General features: G+C 39.6%; 1 protein-coding gene across 1 annotated transcript in view; it reads right to left on the bottom strand.

Moving 5' to 3' along the window:
• The window catches only part of CEP85L (centrosomal protein 85kDa-like), a 114,479-nt gene that overhangs the window by 65,414 nt on the left and 29,985 nt on the right, over positions 1-19,080 (bottom strand). The window contains exon 3 of the mRNA XM_014964504.1: positions 4,684-5,450. Within this exon, the coding sequence (XP_014819990.1) occupies positions 4,684-5,450 (767 nt within the window). The remainder of the gene's footprint in view (positions 1-4,683; positions 5,451-19,080) is intronic.

Below are 19,080 nucleotides of genomic sequence, written 5' to 3'. Positions count from 1 at the left end.
TTCCCAAGTACAACTTGGGAACAGAGTGCACCAACATATATGCATTGTGCAAATTTAATGCCATATATACACATATTAACAGTCTTAACACACGTTAACAAACATCTGCAAAAGAGCAGATGTTGCTCATGCGGAGGGGGAAGCCCCAGCTTCCAGCTTCCTATTGCAACAGCACATCCCTGATCCAGCACAAATACTGTTGATCCAGCACCTCTCACACGTGCTGAATGTATTCCAGAGCTGATCTACACATGCTCACATCCAGGATTTCCAGATGATTACTGTTGTTGTGGGTGGTTCGGTTACCTGCAAGAGATCCATCTAAACTGGATCTACAAAAAGACTTTTCATGGGAAAAAGCTGGTACGTGCAGAGAAACAGAAAGTTTATGCGAGTTCTACCATTAACAGGATCCGTGTTTTCTACTCTGTGCTGTCGGATCCAAAGCCTAGGCAATACACCAGCTGGGGCAGCACAGATAGTCAAAACAAAAGGTTTTCTCTCATCTACTCGGAAATATGTGCAGTAAATATTTAAAATAGCTTCTGCAAATTACACATCAATAGCATCGTAGTGTTGCTATAGTAATATCAATTTCTGTTTGTGTTTAAAGCAGAAAACTTAGCACAGCTACAGCAGCGCAAGCACTTTATCACTTTGGTAATCTTGAAATACTCTGCTTTTAAAAAAAAAAATAAATCTGTAAATTTATATACAAGGGATATATTTTGTAAGAGTTACATAGTTATGTATTATTTAGGAGGATTTGTGCCAGTGGTTGACACAGATAGCACAAAGCATACCACAACCACAGAAACTGATATGAAGCCCACTCTAGTCTAAAGAATAAAAATTATTTTCCCAACAAAATGGCAATTCACTGATAACACTGCTTGGGCTTGTACAAAGCTTATTGCGTGTATGTTCTTCTGTATATGGAAAAGTTTTCCTATCTTCAGGAAATCACTGTGATAGTTAATAGCTAAAATTACACACAGGACTTAGCCTTGACCAAAAAAAAAAAAAAAATCACCAACAATCACATACTTCCAGATCCAAAATTACATACAAAGGAAGCCTACAAGAAACTCTGCCATTAGCACGTAGGAACAACCCCAAGAAACAACCCCAGCAGCCTCCTCTCAGCCAGCAATGGGAATTACAGATTCTTCAATAAATGCTGAAATACACTGCTGAAACAGAAACATGCATTCTCCTAAGAGGACATATAAAACTGGCAAGGTATCAGTTAACCAGTGCCAAGTTCTCATCATCTGCAAGCACTTACTCCAGACTGAGCCCACACATGAACTATAACGAACCCAATCCCAGTTGCTGGACTACCAACTTCACAGCAAAAGGAACAGAACATAAAAGCTTAATTGTGGCTCGCAGTGAAGGAGTTCACTCTGCTAACTATAAGCAATAACTCTTCATGTTAAAAAGTTTTATCTTGCTGAAAAGTATGGTTTCGCCAAAATGACAGAGGAAAAAATGTTATTAACCGGTTTTAGTTTTCTGATCTGCCAGGACAATAAGAAAAACTAGTTTTGAGTTGACATTTAAGAATAAAGTTTTCTGCGACAACAATATTATTTGAAGATGCTGTAACTTTTTATTTCCATTAAAGCTTTACAACTTTTGTTAACCAATGTTTCGGTATGCATGCAGTTTAATTTCTTCCTTCTCTTTTGAAATAAGGATTGCTGTAGTATCTCTAAATTTCTCAATGTGTTAAAATTTAATTTCCGGTAACTTTTGATGTAAAATTTACAATGTGGTAGCCAGTGTTTTCCTCATTAAATAAAAAAAAAAAAACACAACAGCAAACCAGATACATTAAAGGGAAAAGATGAACTTAAGCAATTTCCATCTATTATTTCTGCTATATTCTGACAGAAGTTAGGACACCATGGAGAAATCACAGATGTCTCATACACTGGAAAAAACAGAGATTCATCATGTGATACCTACAACGCTGTACAGAACTAATAAATAGATATGCGACCTTCTGAAGCCTTCCTTCTCATGGTATTATCTCCCACAATTTTAAAGGCACGTTTTCATTTTTAACCTCATTTCTGGACTACCATACAGTATGTACCTAGGTGCATTCAGACAATAGGGTAGAAAATAGGATCAGGCTTTAAGAAATGCCTGTATGTAAAAACATACTACCTTTTTATCCAGATTTGTATGGTCTCCTAGTTCAGAAAATGGGAACTGCAGTCACGTATTATAAGCATTTTATCCCTTAACACAGGCCATGTCACAGACTTCCTTACTTTGGAGGTTAAAAAAAAAAAAAAAGAAAAAAGGCACTACAATGGTCATGTTTGCTGAAAGATCAGCTGTACACCGAAAATAACTAAGTGTACAGTAAAATACAAATTCTGCATGGAAATTGTTTTCATTGAAGTACTGTTAAAATCTGTTCCTTGGAAATGCATAGGAGAATGTTTATCTTCAGAAAGTATACATTAAGTAGTACACATTAGCTATAGAAAAGAATTTTCATATACAACTCCATGATGTTACACAATAACCATAGACTACATTCTCCTTGGAGATCTATTTCCAAAATGTACAGACACCACACGCACAGCTAAATGATGCACCTTCTCTGAAGAGGCAGATCTCTCTGAGATCTGTTGATCCATTGTATCTTTTCCAAAGCTGCAAACCTGACCATATCCTGAAAGAGAACCTCAACGTAGCTGTAGGTCTTTTACCCAACACTCTGAGCTTCCCTTACAATGCACAGTAAACATCTGATTTTTAAAAGCATGGTTTACAATTGGAATAGAAAGACTTTGTAATTTGGGGAGCAACCATACTGCTAGGAAGAACCATACTGCTTTCTTCATCTCTTCTAGCATCGCTCCTCCTTACAGCTGTAACCTCTGGGCAGAAAGACAGGGCAGGCAGGGAGGGCCAGCAGAGGATGCCCAAAGGCTCATCACTCTTGCACACGCTTTAACTTTCTGTTTCCCTGGGCCCTATTTCACAATCCCATCTTCTCACTTGAGGGAACGTAATAGGTCACATTTCAAGGCCCATCAACACAACTCCAAATCATCCCAACATAAGTGCTTGCTAAGGCCAAGAGGAACCTCCTCCACACCCCTTGTGCCCTTAATTACTGCCAGACTCCCTGTGGCCCCTCCTCGAAATCAAGCAGGAAGTCAGGGTAAGTGGAGAAAAGGCCACAACTTTAAGGACTTCCCCAGTATTCCAGGACTGACCAGACAGCTGATAGGATCACTGCTTCCCAAGCCAGGGGCTAGATGGGTCCTTTAACATACGTATCAATTATGGATACACATATAAAAATAACAGGAGCAAGGAAAAAGAACAACAACAACAAAACAGTCTTAGGCAAAACTTCATGCTATAATCTACAATCTCACAAAGCTGAAAAGGCGCAGCATCATTTTATGAACTCAGCCCAGATAAATGATGCTTGTGCGCCCCCTGTTGGCTCTGTCCTCAAAACACACCTCAGCGCCAACGCCTGCAGGAACAAACCTTCTGAGTAACCATAATAATTACTACATAACCATACAGCTTCTGTAGTAATAAGGGTAACGTAAAAGGGTGGCTACCTGGAACGTTCCCAGGTTTTTAGAGTGACTCTTAAGGATTAATGTTAGTTCAACCATATTAACTGAATTCACATTTTTCAAGGTTTAAAAAAAAAAAAAAATCCAGATCACTAGATCACTACACTATTGAATCTTGAGAACCTGTGAACTTGTAGGTCTTTCTTTCAATACACAATGGAAGAAACAACAAAATTTGCGCACAACTCTTTGTAAGTTACTTAATATATTTTCAGGCTGGAGAAAACACCTCTTTGCACATACAGCCAGATTACTTCTACTCCGATAATATCCTAGTCTAACCTTAAACTGCCTTTCAGGAAAATCTATATATTGTAATCCCCTTGGGATTTTTTTGGCAACATTTAGATTTTAAACACTGCCTTCCTTCACAAGCTACCTTTTCCCATTTGGGTAAGAGCTGGAAACAAAGATTGTGAATTGTCATGTTAGAAAGGGTTATTTGTCTCTTAAAATGACATTTTATGTTTTCTATATGAAAATACTTCAAATATGACACATAAAAACTATGTATTACTTTATTTAAATAAATGAGATTGACTATTATTAATTCTAATCAGTTAAAATATAAGCAGTAATACCAAACCGAATTCAGTTTTTTTAAGTCCTAGGCATAGTGATACTGAGTATTAATCCGTGCAGTATGCAGGAGTCATTCCTCTTTCAGTGAATGCATAAATGCAGCCTCTTTGTAAATTCATTCAGATCAGAATACATTCACAATCCCCCACTACACCGTGGGGGATTCTTAATTTAATTCTTAAAACCCTCTTTTAAGAGTTACTGAAAATGTTATTTGATTAACTTCTTACTCTGTCCAACTTCAGTAAGAGACGCTAGTCTCATGTAGACAGGCACCCTGCGTCAGAGTAAACTGTAAGAAAGTATCAGAAAAACCTGTTGGCGCTCAGGCAATATTGAGAAGCAAGCAGCAGCAGCCCCAATCAAGATTTAAGAACATCATCACCTCGTTAATTTTATTGAAAAGCATCTGATGTTGTTCCTCAGGTGAAACAGAGGATGCCACATGATGGCAGCAGACACCAAGCTGTAGCCTTACCTGCACAGGCTGGTCACTTCCCACTCTAAAATCCTCCAGCTGCTGCACATGCCAGGCAGCAAGGCCGTAGGGCTCCTCGCCAGCCCTGCAGTCCAGGGGGTTTGCACGTAACTGCTCTTTGAGCCACATCTGAGTCCTCACCGCGGGCTGTATGGGAGCTCCGCTCACAGCCTGCTGGCCCAGAGTCGCGTATCTCTGTCCCAAAGCTTCACACCCAGCTGCCGTGGGTTTGCTTTCAGGTAAGGCACTGTAGGTCAAGTCTAAGGCATGTCTCCTACTCGAGGAATCTGAAACAAAATCGTCTTTGCTGCACGTTTCAAACTTGTATTTGCAGTCCAGGAGAGAAGACCGTTTTTTCCCCATTTCTTTGTCCTCAATTTTTAGCAACTCCATGCTGTCATGCAAACAGCTTGGCCCATTTGTCCTTAATTGTGGTGACACAGCTTTGTCTGTGCTAGCCCTGGAGTCCACTGAATGACTACTACCATCTTGGCTGAAGGTATTTGGTGAGCTGAGTTTAGACAAGGAGGACCATTTTCTTACAGGTCTTGCGTCTTTCATGTCAAGGGAATTGTCCAGGGCACCCTGATTTCTGCCTCCTCCCGACCGTACAAAGCTTGTACTCCATTTTGAGCCATCAGACTTGAAAGCTTCCCTGTGTTTGGAAAGTGAAGAGCTGGCATTAGACGGCATCACATGGGCAGTGGGAATAGAAACCAGTGACCGGCTGGGCTTAAACGAGGATGTACCACTTGAAGTTGAATGATCTGAGAAGAGAGATTTATTATGTAAATAAGTACAATACAATACAGAACTCGTATTAACATTAGTGTCCAGAGGACAAAACATCAAATTCAAGGTGAAATGCAAAGATACGAGGAAACAGATTTCTTGACAAAATAGGGTCTTCTAAACCAGTTAAAATTATGAGAATGGAAACCTATTAAAATGGGAGATTTTCAAATTTATTTTGCCCAGGTACTATACCACAAAAAGAGAACTGTACTAGGTGGTGGCAACAGCAGCTCCAGACACAATTCTCAGGCTATGAGCTGAAGGCAGTGTTCATTCCCCAGCTTTAAGGTGGCAGACTGGATTTCTCCCCACCTGACATAACATTAGGTAACTTCTGTATCATTAAGGGTAGAGGTAACACAGTTCAGGAGCCCCAGGACTCTTCCATCACCCCTCTTCTCATTTTTTCAAGACAGAAGAATTCACCAAATGCACTTTGTAAAATGGCAGTGCTGGAGACAAGCCAGTGTAATGATGGCCCCTTGGACAGAACTATTACAAACTATGCTTCCTGTGCTGGTTTTGGCTGGGGCACAGCTAATTTCATTCACAGTAGCTCGTATGGGGCTGCGTTTTAGATTTGTGCTGGAGACAGTGCTGGTAACACAGGGATGTTTTAGTTACTGCTGAGCAGGGCTTACACAGAGTCAAGAACTTTTCTGCTCCTCACACTGCCCCACCAGCGACTAGACTGGGGGTGCAGAAGAAGTTGGTGGGGGACACAGCTGGGACAGCTGACCCCAACTGACCACAGGGGTATTCCATACCATATGATATCATGCTCAGCAATAAAACCAGGGGGAGGCTGGAGAGGGGCCGCTGCCTGGGGACTGGCTGGGCATCGGGCAGGTGGCAGTCAGCAACTGTTCCCAATTGCATCACTTGTCTTTCTTGAGCTTTATTTCTCTCTCCCTGTAACTCTCCTTTTCCTTACAATTTATTATGACTATATTTTTTCAATTATTAAACTGTTTTTACCTCAACCCACAAGTTTTCTGACTTTTACACTTCCAATCCTCTCCCCATCCCACGGGGGGCAGAGGGAGGAACGAGTGAGCGGCTGCGTGGTGCCTAGTTGCCAGCGGGGTTAAACCATGACCCCTCCCTCAGGTGATTTGCTAAAAAACAAGATTCTGAAAAAAATTCATGTTCCATTTAGGTTTTGTATTATTTAGAAACCCTAATACAATACTACACAGAAACTGCGTGTAACATAATCTATGAAAACTATCCCAAGCAGAAATATCAAGAACAAAAAAATCAGTGAGGTGATATTCAGGAGGGGACGGAAAAGCAAAGATGAGAGAGGTGAAGATGAGGTTACTGGGGACTAGCTGGGAGCTCTCAAACGCCCAGTGACACGGGCTTAGCATCACAGGCTGTGGACAACCAGAAATAAACACCTAATCCTCTCATCAGAGGATCATCTCCCATGGCTGCACCTTAGCAAGCTCATATTGCTCGTTAAGTTCACGGCAGATAGACAGAATGAAATTGCTCTAATTAAAGGATTCTTTTGGGGTCCTTTTTGCCAAGACCAAAACAGATACACTCTTACTATTTCTCTCATCCTAACCTATCATAGAGAACTTATTTCTTTGGGATTTGTCAGCTGGTATAAGAGTTCATAGCAGAACAATTAAAAAGAAAAAAACCCCATTGCTCTAGAAATGCAACTGGCACACCCAGCTTGATGGCTACACTAGATTAATGTGATTTGGTGAAATGCAGAATACAGTATTAATTGGGCACACTTTCAAAGCATATATTTGACTTAATATACCATGCCATAGATAGGAAAAAGAAGAGAGCTTCCAAAGATGCAACAACTTTTAAAAATGGCAGCACTTCTTTTTCTCTGTATCCCAATAAAGATACCCTTACTTCAATACACCTCCCTATATGGAACTGGACTTCCTCACTCATTGTACTTGCAGCACAACACAAAATAATATAACCCTATGGCCACTCTCCTCATCAGAACAATGCATTATAGCTCACAAAATAATATACAGTTCCCTGACTGATACCTGTTTATTACATACTTGTCTTCTGGCTCCTAAAGGAGCAAGGGCTCCTGAGAAGGTGGAAATTTTTGTTGAAGCCTTCCTGCCTCCTAATGAGTCACTGCCCCACCATGTACCCTCCTGTTTGAAAGTGTAACTTTTCTCTTGTCTCTACCCAGCCCCCTGCTTTCACAGTAATTACAGAATGTAGCTATCTTTAAGACTTGACAAAACTGTCAGAGCTGGCTGAAATTGACCAACAGCTTAAGACTTATTCACCGGGTGCTGACGATGGCCATAAAACACACATAGGATGCTTACATTAGAGAAAGTGAAATGGAGAGTAGAGTATCACCAGCTTGTTACCTGATGGATCATGTTGCTAGTAAATGTCAGGTACCAGATTTTACATGCAAGATGAAAGACCTGCCCTTCCTCCCTGCAATTATTTCTTCAAAATTCTATACTGCAGAAAGAAACATTTTCCTTGGCTGCTTTCTCTGTCTTGATATTGCTCAAGAGGTGGGACATGTTAAAGAGGAAGACAGAAGACCACACAACCCATTTCAAGTGGAAGGAATCACAGTATTGTGACCAAACGCACTTGTGCCCACAGCTACTGCAGCCGTGGAGACAGCGACATGCATCACTACAGATTCCCAAACGGGTGCTATGGCCACCACGTGTAACCAATCTGCCTGTGCCAGCTGCAGTGCCAGCTTCTCTCAGCTCTGCCTTCCTGTCTCCTCTCGTGGCACAGCAGATCCTTGCACAGAGAGCCACTACACACCAGGTACATCTTGCTACGCTGTGTAGCAGGGGCTGCCAGCTTCCTCTGGCTGAGGACATCAAAACAGTGACAAGAAGGTGAAAGAGGTGTATGACATGATGGAGCTGGAGTCTCAAACATATCTATTATGAGATGGAAAGCATAGGGTTAGAGTCCTGCTTTCAGAAGGATGCAGCAGAAGAGCAGGCAGAGACTCCAGCCCTACTCCTACTCTCCAAGGGAGAATAGGGAGGAAAACACGGTGAAAGGAAACGCACCTCTTCTTTTACAGGTAACTCCTCAGCCTGAGGCTGAGCCTTTATAACATTCAAGCAAACAAACTACTGTATCATACCTCACCCAGAAGCTGAATCTGACACAGCACAAAGCCAGTCCTGGGAAGGAAGCAGCCACAGGCTTTTTTATATCCAAAGAAAATAAGACTATATTAGGATTCAAAAACGACCTATCTTTTTTTTAGGCTATGCAGACTTCTACGAGTAGAAATACCATATCTGCAACAGAAATGTAAGAGAAAAAACCCTATCTGTATACATGTATCTTTAAAGTTAAATACAGTTCACTACCAAAAAAATTATAGTATATTTAATATAGCATTTCCAGTCCAAAATACTGACTTAACGTGATCTACATGCAGTCTTCAAATTAGAATTAAAAACAATAATTAGAAGTATATGATCTCCTTCACCTGTTTTTATTAGAGTGCAGAGTTATTTATATCTTGTAGATTTCTATTTTTCCTTGTCCTACTCTAAATTTAAGCTCCTACTTAGACTTAAATTTCTTTTCCTCACTTCTGATTCAAAATTCTTCAAGCAGATTTAAACTTGGAATGTCACATACATCCAACTATAGCTCGTGGATGTCTCTGATAATTTGTCTTAAAGTGAAACACAGCAATTTTGGCTTCAAGTTGTCCTAATTAGTCTTCCCATTAACGCTTGCTGAAACATATGAGAAAATTCACACTTCTTCATAGAGCATATTGCTTCAGTCTGCCTTGACTACAGGCTCAGCTGGAAAGAGAGCACAGCCTGCATTCTGAAACATCTCTTCACAAGACAAAAAGCATGAAATTCAGAAATTTCATTGAAAATAGGAGAGAATCCAGAAAACACCATCAAACTTAAAAGATATTACTTCTTTTATAGTCACAGGAATAAGCTCCATCTGGCCAAATCCTGCCAAAGACTACTTTATCCAGGCAGCAGACTTTCCCCTTCCATACAGTCACAGTAAGTAAATGCCTAATTCAGAATTAGAAGTGCTCTCTTCTCAGCATTACTCAGTTTTCACTTCCTTGAGCTAGTATTTATTTGAAGATTACAAACACTCTTAAATATGGCTTGCGTGTCACCATAGTCTTTCAATGCTTAAGACTGCTCTCATTGAAAACTTGAGATAGGAGGAAAAAAATATAGCTAGTTGCTACTGGTTTTCCTTTGAACAGCATAAAGACTAAACCTTAAGTTTTGGTTTTCATTTATCTTAATAACTTTTTTGGGGGCTCACCACAAAGCTCCCTAGAGCACTCTTCTAATAGGCATGGCATTTTAATACCTGATCCAATACTTCCCAAACCACATAAATCAGAGAATTGAAAAAACTGTATTTTAAAAACATGCTACAAGATTTCTACCATAAAACAGCAGATGGAAAAAAAAAAAAAAAAAAAGAAGAGCATTTCATACTGCTTTCTTACAATCTTGTGTTACACTTCTGAACTATTTTGTTACTAAATATCTGGCATAGAAAATAACGTAACAGAATTCATTTTGGTCTTAATAAAAACCTAAACACAGTGACAGAGCATAGCAGACACTTGGTTCTGAAGAAGGGGGAGAAGAAAGAAACCCTCCAATACAAAGTTAATGAATGCCTCCTGCTCATTTACATTTTCCTGTACTATGCTTTTTAAATCACTAGCGCCAAGTACGTTTATCATACCTAGAAGAAAATCTCTGAAGCCATTTCTCAGGTCAGATACACACCATCATCATTCAGCTACTTAAAATCCTTATCTGAAAACCTCTCAGCCCCCAACATATCACCTACACGCTAAGTACAGCCATCCTGCTTAAGGAATCTTAAGATAACTGATATTGTAAGATTTAATACAAAATAGGACTGCCTACTAATATTTTTGTAAAGTGACAACTTGTCTAGCAATATCTAGGCTAACACTACTCAGACAGGGAATCTACAACTCCAGAAGAGAAACTTCTTCAAATAAATCTAATAAATTCCTACTCTTAAGCCAGATCTGGGTCAAATTACCTTGCACACATGAAGCCAATATTTGGAATATGATTTAACAGGAGACTGTAAAGAAGAATAGCATGGTATAGAGGTGGAATGCTGCCACTCCAAAACAAAGTCACGTATCAGTCCTGTCCAACAAGGACAGCTTTAACACAGTAGCACACAGCTCAAACACCAGCAGGTGAAATAGTTTTACAGAAAAGATTATGCTGTAATCATTTTTCTCTGCTGAAGAGTTGACTACTGCAAGATTCTATTCTGTTTTCCTCACTGTACTCAATTATTCCAGATGCCAATGTCAGAGAAATGTGAAAGTACAGATTCATTGAAAGCACAAGGCAAATACTATGGGGTATTTAATTGAAGCAGAAAAGATTTCTCGGACTGCGTCTAATCAGAGAGTCTAAAGTAAACAGCAGGTAAATCCAAGAGCAAATTTTTATTCTATATCAATCACTAGAAACAAGTTATAAATAACTGCTATCGGTCCGAGCTTGCAATGGCCATCTGCTAAATTAATTTATAATGACAAAGGCTAACATAACTTACATAAAATCCTTTTAGATGAGGAAATTGAGCACGTTAAGATAGAAGTATGTCTTAAAAGAATTAACTCATTTTACCAGAATACAGTAAACCTTTTGATTTATGCATCCTTATCCCAAGGGTATCACACACTCACAGTCAAACATAATGGTGATTTTTAGAAACACAACATAATAAAGGATGCCCTCAACAATCATTCTGAAAGTTAAACTTTCACAGCAGTTAACTGCCACACACACAAAGGGATACCCCATCTTCAGTGCTCTCTCTTTGAGTGCCTCTCTGCCAACCAGCTCTTCAGCACACAGCTTTGGTGTTATTATTACTGCTGTACATACATAGTGTCTGACGGAGACCAGTGCTACAGGATGCTCATTAAGTTGCTGTATGAATACCTGTGAATAACATGCAACTGGCCACCACTAAATAGTAAAAAACTATTACGTGTAAGGCGTGGATGCCCTATGTAAAAGAGCAGAAACTGAACAAAACTGAAATTTTGTACCCTGTAGCATTTTTCTTTTCTGGCAATCCAGAGCTATTTTTAAGAAGTAGTTATATAACTAAGTAGAACGATTTTTAGATTATCAGGTTCTATTTTTTTTTCCCCAGATAAGAGGATAAAGCAATATTCCAGAACAGTAGTCACGTAATCAGGCAACTTCATTTTGCTGAAATAAAAGTATGAGTGAAAACTTACACTGCCGCAGGGATTTTTTTTCCTTTGTGGTTGGTTCTTTCTTTAAAAGTCTAAATCTTAACTTGCATTTGCCTTTTTATGAAGGCCATCTACAGCTTCCAATTCCATTTTCCAACAACAAGCACTTAACAGTAAAGACATGCAGAAATCAAATACTCCCCTAGGACCTTCATTTAAAGTAATGACTAAAGGGAAAAAAAAAAACAAAACCAAAAAAACCGACGGATGTCAGAATATATCTCCTTCCTTTCTGAATCTGCAAGATACCCATGCCACAAATACCACCTACTTTAATAGTCACCAGATACTCCCTCTTGCTGGCATTACTTCTTCATCCCCAGCTAGGCATGACTCCAAAAAAAATGGGAGTAACTTGGCTCATCAAAACAGAAATCCACACCTGCCCTCCAAAGGGGAAAATTCTAGGTATTTTTGTTCTCTGTAAGAGAACATCAAGTAGCAGGAACATACCTACCCTTCCACTTTCCTACACCAAGTCAGACAGAAGTTGTACTTCTCAGGCTCCAAAAGAAAGTTATTTGTATTATCCCAACTCTCTGACTCACTCCAGGTGCCATCTCCAACACCAGCATTCCCAGATTATTGAGACTGATGCCTTCCAGCAGTGAAACCACCCCACCTAAGTCATGAAGGGAAAAGGAAGTGTGTGTGAGGAGGCTCACAGGAGCAGAGTTAAGAGGAGAGAGTTCCTCTAACCCGAAGGACCAGAGCAAAATTTAGGGTTCCCACAGAGCATTATCATTCCATGCAGTTAAAACTCTGTTGTTGACCAAGGTATGCATCAATCCCTTACATTTTATTTGTAAGTACAGGCAGAAATAGAACCTACAATTTAACGTCAAGTAACTTTGAATATTAAATCCCACTTTCAACTTACACGGGAGACTGAAGTTTGTGGCTGGTTTTGAGATCATTATCCATTACTGAAAGTTTAATCCTTGCTCCTACTAAGATGGTCTTTAGCTTAAAAGTATCTTATTTAGATTCATCTGGTACTGGTTCTGTACATCATGAAGCTGGGGATCCCATACTGATTCATGGCTCACCAAGAATACCTCTTTCTAACAGGAGCAGCAGCTTTCAGCTTTATACCACGCAGTGCAAGTGTGGGAAGAGGAGACATACCTTCGTCTTCATTTTCTCTCTCAATCTCTTATTCCAATCCTATCTCCTCTACTGATTTCCCCCAGTTGAGCCTCACACACAGCAGTCATCCTCCCAGTTTACCTCTGCATTCTCACTCATTGCCCCAGCCCAGACTCATAACCATAGAACAGAATCATTTAGGTTGGAAAAGACCTTTCAAGATCATTGAGTCCAACCATTAACCTAACACTGCCAAGTCCACCACTAAGCCATGTCCCTACGAGGCACCTCTACACTCTTTAAATACCTCCAGGGATGGTGACTCAACCACTTCCCTGGGCAGCCTGTTCCAGTGCTTGGTAATCCTTTAATGGCTGACCTTTTCAAGTATCACACACACAGAGGCTTCTGTACAATGAAAGCACATGTGCACGAGCTTTTATCCAGATGGAAAAAGAAATCCTTTCACAGGCAGAAGCAGGTGCTGTGAACAGCCCCAGCAGCCAGGCTGCCACGGGCTCAGAGGGGCAGGAGGACACTGCTCGATGGCTTTCACGCTGCTTCATAGCAAGGCTGTCTGTGTCCATCTCCTTCCTCCTTCCTTCTGCTGCAAAGGTCAGGCCAGGTCGAGAGACACGGCCAGCTTGCCGCAGCACCGCCACCACTACCTACCGCTTGGAGTGGTTCACGTACCACAAGCAATTTATTTAATACACTTTGGCAACAGCCTGCATCAAGCAGTAATCCCTTCCAAGGGCCAGAAATCTTACCCAGGAATCCCAAAGATTCAACTGCTGCCTCAAGAATAATTTAATTCACTGGGGAAGTCTCTCCCCTTCAGAAGTTGAACCCCAAACAGTACCAAAATAGTATGCTACCAGTAGCTTATATTCGACTGGAATAGGTCTGCTGAGGACCTAGCAGTCCTGATGTACGTAACTACTTACCAAGACTTGGGAAAAAAAGCAAGATGTTTAAAAAAACCCCCAAACACTACCATTAAAAACCCCATAAAATAAATACACAGAAGAGCACAATACAATATTGCAGAAAAAAATGTAGCTAATGGTTTCTAACTTTTAAATTATTAGCTTTGTTACTCTACTCTTCATTTACTCTCATCAGACTCTCTCCTTCCATTAACATTTCTTGGACTTTAGGTCTCTGATAACAAATCAACAGCCTACTCCTCATGTAGGTCACCATCTGGAACCCAGCTCAGGTCCCAGAGGATTAACCTTAAATTGGATTTGAGCATACAGCTCTATATCCTACAGAAGAAGTGACTTTTTATACTTTAAAAATCAACTATCATTATCCTTATTTCCCAAATGAAGAACAGGAGGCAAAGTGTTACAACAACAAGCCTGATGTCACTTCATAAACCTTACCTGCTTCCCCCCACTGCTCTCTACACTGAGCAATACTGGCCACCCTGGCATAATGTATATACTTTAAACTTTGCAAATTCAAGTGAAACTAAAAGAAGGAATAGAGTGGGGGAAAAGGAGGGTAAGACCCACCTGGAATTCTCAACATTTTCCTACAGCAACCAAAAACTTGATACTTGGCAAAGGAATTTGACATTACTGTTACTAACAGAAACATTTCTGAAAGCAACAGTGGCAAGAAGAAGATATGAAAAAGTTACTGAATTCCATCCTACAAAACTGATTACAATATAATAAACAGATGTGGAAAAACCTCAACTTTCCCCACATCTTTTTTTCCTGCCTCGTCTGCCTTTCCCCATTTTGACTCCAGCTTCTAACAGTTTCTTTTTTTCTAACACACCTGTGAAGCCATGATACTAAGACAGATAACTGAATGTTGTTCCCTTTCTAATACTAATTTCTCTACAGCATAAAACAAAGGAAAGGGATACACACTTCTGTAATGCCCATAAACAACCCTCCTTCCGAGACCTCCACTTCTCTCCCCTTCCCGAGGACTTAATTTTGCTTTTTTTGGAGGACAGTTGATAGATTGAGCAAATGTGAATAATACACTGGTAAAATTAGCAGTGTTAATTCAGAGGCTATATTTAGAACTAAATCTCATACTCTTAGGAGGATTTCTGTACTCTAAAAAACAAGCCTCCCTTTCAGAAGGGAACCATACTTCCTTATATGTCCACCATCAAAGAAGCCACAAAGGATAATTTTAAAGTCTGGAGAAAATAAACCAACAACTTATGCACGTTACCATCTGAGTGATATTACTCTGAAGTTTTCCTGGAATATATATACAGATCTTAATGCTTACCAGCATTTCTTCACCTGCCACTGAAGCCTGTCTATAAAGTAATGATAGTTATATACTATTCATCTGAACCTCTATGTCACTTTTCTTTAGAAATATTCTGAAAATTGAAGGTCATTTGTGTGCTTTGAAGAGGCTGGCTGAAAAATCTGATTTTAACTATAACCAACGCTTAAACAAACAGATACCAAATTAGGAGAGAAACGTGTAAAGCCCAGTACAGTCTTTTATCCCAGCTTTTCCTAATGAAAATATTTAGCTTTGCAAATAATTTCTAAAGAAAAACATTAGCAGCAGTTTATTACTTCTGCATTCTTTCACCAGCAATTCATATCTAAAAAAGTTATTGCTTCCCTCCTGGCTATGCCAGAGAAGATCAAGTTTAGTGCCCTGATGTTACCATGATTTATAAAATTTTATGCATTAGACACTAATTAAAGTGACAAATACAACTAAATCATAAGAGTTAGAAAACCTAAGCTATTCATTATAATAAATGCTTTAAAAGAATGTTTGTCATCCTGAGAGACCAAAAGTTCCTTGCCAGCTTATACTTCCATCCTCCCTGGTATGAAACACCACCTGCTGCAAATGATTAACAGTCTCAGGTTAAAAGACTTGATCCACTGTAGAGAATACAACTGTAACTAAACTCCAACTTGCATATTTGAGGTAATTTCTCTAGTTATTCAAGATAAAACACATTAAAGCATTCAAAATAAAAAGACGACGACACACACACAAAATCTTTCCTTGGTAAAGTTTTGGGGTTTGATCACCATAATTCTAAAGATCAGTTTGGCATCTCAATTCCCAACAGGGTGGTTTGCCCAGCACCGAAGCAGGATGCTGGTTCAATGCCCAGGTACCTCCCTGAGCACCCACTGAACGTCCAGCATGACCGAGCACAGCCTTCATGTTTAAACAAAGCTACCATATGACATAAGAATTGCAGAGTTATTTTAAGTGCTTCTACCTGTCTTTCTACCCAGTCTTCTGAGCACTAACTCCTAGCCAATATTAAAACAGAAGAGGGGTTCACTGTTCACAAACAACTAACGAGCTTAAACACAAACAATCAGAAATACATTTCTCCTCAAAGTTTGGTGATCACTTCTCTCTGCACCCCATGAAAATTACAAGACAGAGTTTCTATGTCCATTTTGTTTTCTGATGTGCGCAGTTATGAGTACAGAGCCAGAGGTGGGAGAGCAGAGAATGTTTCAATTGCTGCCTTTGATAATGGAAAGAATTTAGTGTTTATAAATTTATTTCCAGTTGTTGGCTCATATATTTGGATATTTTTAGTACTCATCACTATGGTATCCAAGCGCATTAGCAGTGCTTTGACCCACACAAAACAATACAAAACTGTTTCTTCTCCACTCTCCAACCTATTAAGAAACACCTCCGTTGTGTTATTACTAGCACAGCATGTTCCACAAATTAAAAATAGAACTCTTAAAAAGCTCAACTCAATTTCAGATCTTACTTTTTGATCAAAACAAACAGGGAACAGAGTATATCACAAAAGCTGGTGCGGGAGAAAACAGCTTACCACGACCTGCTCTCTGGCTCTGAAATAAAGTCAGCTCTATAACCACTAGCTCAGAGAGGCCAAATCATCTGCTTACAGAAAGTATTTAAATAAAAAATTTACATTTGTCTAATGATGTTAATAACTGAAGTCATCTTTCACCCCAGAGAAACACAAGAGAGCCATTTTGCGCAATGCAGTATCTAATGTGTTCTCAGTGTTACCTAATAGTACCAGTAAATCCCTAACATAGCAAATTGTCATGGCATTCAGCCCACAGTCAAGATACCAGGATGAAATCTGAAACTCTGCAATTTTAGAAGCTACACACAGAGCTTCACATCACCACTCAAGTGGTAGAAGGCTATTAATGCACTTCAGCTTCAGAAGAGAGGTTGACACAAATGATTTTTGGTAAGTCAAAACTACCATGCTTCACATTCCATAAAATATTTTTATAATCAACCACTGCTAAATTCCCTTTTGCATCTTGGCAATTTGTAGGCAGATTAGGCACAACTGCAATATTGAAGTGATGGAGCACTGGAAACAAAATTACAAACACTGAATGCAAGAACAGCTTCTTAGCAGAAAACCCAAATATTTTTTTATACTGTCTTTTAGATTTTAATTTACAATTTACCTTATTACAGGCCAAAAAGATTAATGATGTTAGAAAAACAAGCACAGTGACTGGGTTGTATGTATATACACACATACAAACTCTCAGATAATGCATATTAATGAAACCATCTATATAAGCAGATATAAAAGGTAAATTAAGTGATTTAACCAGCCTCACGACTCAGTAAGTTTCAGAGGGAAAAAACAAGTAATCCATGCTTCTCTAAGTCTGATATATGACTTCTGAAACACAGAACTCCACCACACATGTTACGTTCTCCATCAAATCCCACACCTACCTCCCAACAGCTAGAATAATACCCACTCATGTAAGCAACACTCTAATTAGTGTTCTTTGACTTCTACAGTAAATTAGGGGTATACTACTCCCATGGGAGTATAATACTCCCAGAGTCATATAAACAAGAACTTTGGCAGTAAGTCATATGTTTTATTAATTTTACTAGACTATGCTACCTGCCAGAACTAAAGTAAATATTCATACACATTCATAATTTTCTTACCTACTCTAACATTCCCATTCCATTCCAAAACTTCAGAAGTACTTATTTAAGAGCTTCTGATTTTTTTCCACATTCCTCATCACCTTCCAAAATATTCTATTCCAATTTCCAATAAGGATTAAATTAAATTAATTTTTCAATGGAAATTAACTCATGGGTAAACACAAGATCTGCAATTTTTGCTATTCACTCATTACGTCTATATATACTCGCATCTTTGAATCCTGCAAGAGTTTGATTGTATCAGTTACTGAAATTAGTCTTAAGATACAGAAAAACAATGCAACCCTCCCAGACATCATTTTACAAAGGGAAACAAGGAAAAAAATAAGCAAGAAAAGGACAAAAGTATTACCACACCATCTCAAAGATATTCTAAAAGCAGAAAACCCACCAGTATAAAACAAGGTTTGTTTCTTCTCTTATTTATATCATATATTATTCTTTTTAAGACAAAAGATGGTTCTCAAGACCCAAGTTTTACAGCAATTGAGCCATTAGTAACATCAGAAGTTATGACAAAGACCATAAAACAGGAAGTTTGGTCAGAACCAGCCTTTCATCACTTTTCTTTTTTTAAGGAACTGATACTGAAAGAATAGGAAAGTAACACACTGGAAAGTTGTGTACGTAAAGCTAATCCAGCTGAGCATCCTGTACTTAAGTCCTCTACCACAGTCCCCTCAGCATCACAGAGTAACATCATTTGAATACCCGGGTCAGAGGAACGTCATGAGAAGGCGTGAACGTGGAAAGTACGCCTATCCTCTGGACTACTTCAAGTCAGAGATGTCTTCTCCCTCTTCTCCCTCAACCCCACTGGGAGAGAGAAGATGGGGCAGTAATGAGACCTGACCAGGAATACTGAAGCTGGTGACACTGATGGGGGTTGAAAAGAGAGAGAAAGTAACAGAAGATCAAGTTCAGACCATGTGTCACAAGAACAGAACCTTTCCAGTTCTACAGAAGCCATGAATCACTCAGGATTTTTTTAGAAGCTGTATCAGACAACACACCTAAGCAACCTCCACAAAAAGTGATATTGTTTTTTTCACAAGGGATTTTCCGCCCCCCCCCCCCCCCCCCTCCGCCCCGAAGTTTTGGGGCTCCCCACACACCTCCCTCCCCTCTCCCCCTCGGAAAATCGCGTTCCCCATATTCGGACCCCCCCTGAGAACCTAGGACACCCCCCCCTCCGGAACCCCAGGACCCACCCAGAAACTTGGGGGCCCCTCCCAATTGCT

This window comes from Calidris pugnax, unplaced genomic scaffold, assembly GCF_001431845.1.
Source record: "Calidris pugnax isolate Ruff unplaced genomic scaffold, ASM143184v1 scaffold219, whole genome shotgun sequence".
NCBI lineage: Eukaryota > Metazoa > Chordata > Aves > Charadriiformes > Scolopacidae > Calidris > Calidris pugnax.
The sequence above is the reverse complement of the archived record's forward strand: the minus strand, read 5'-3'. Positions and strand labels throughout refer to the sequence as shown.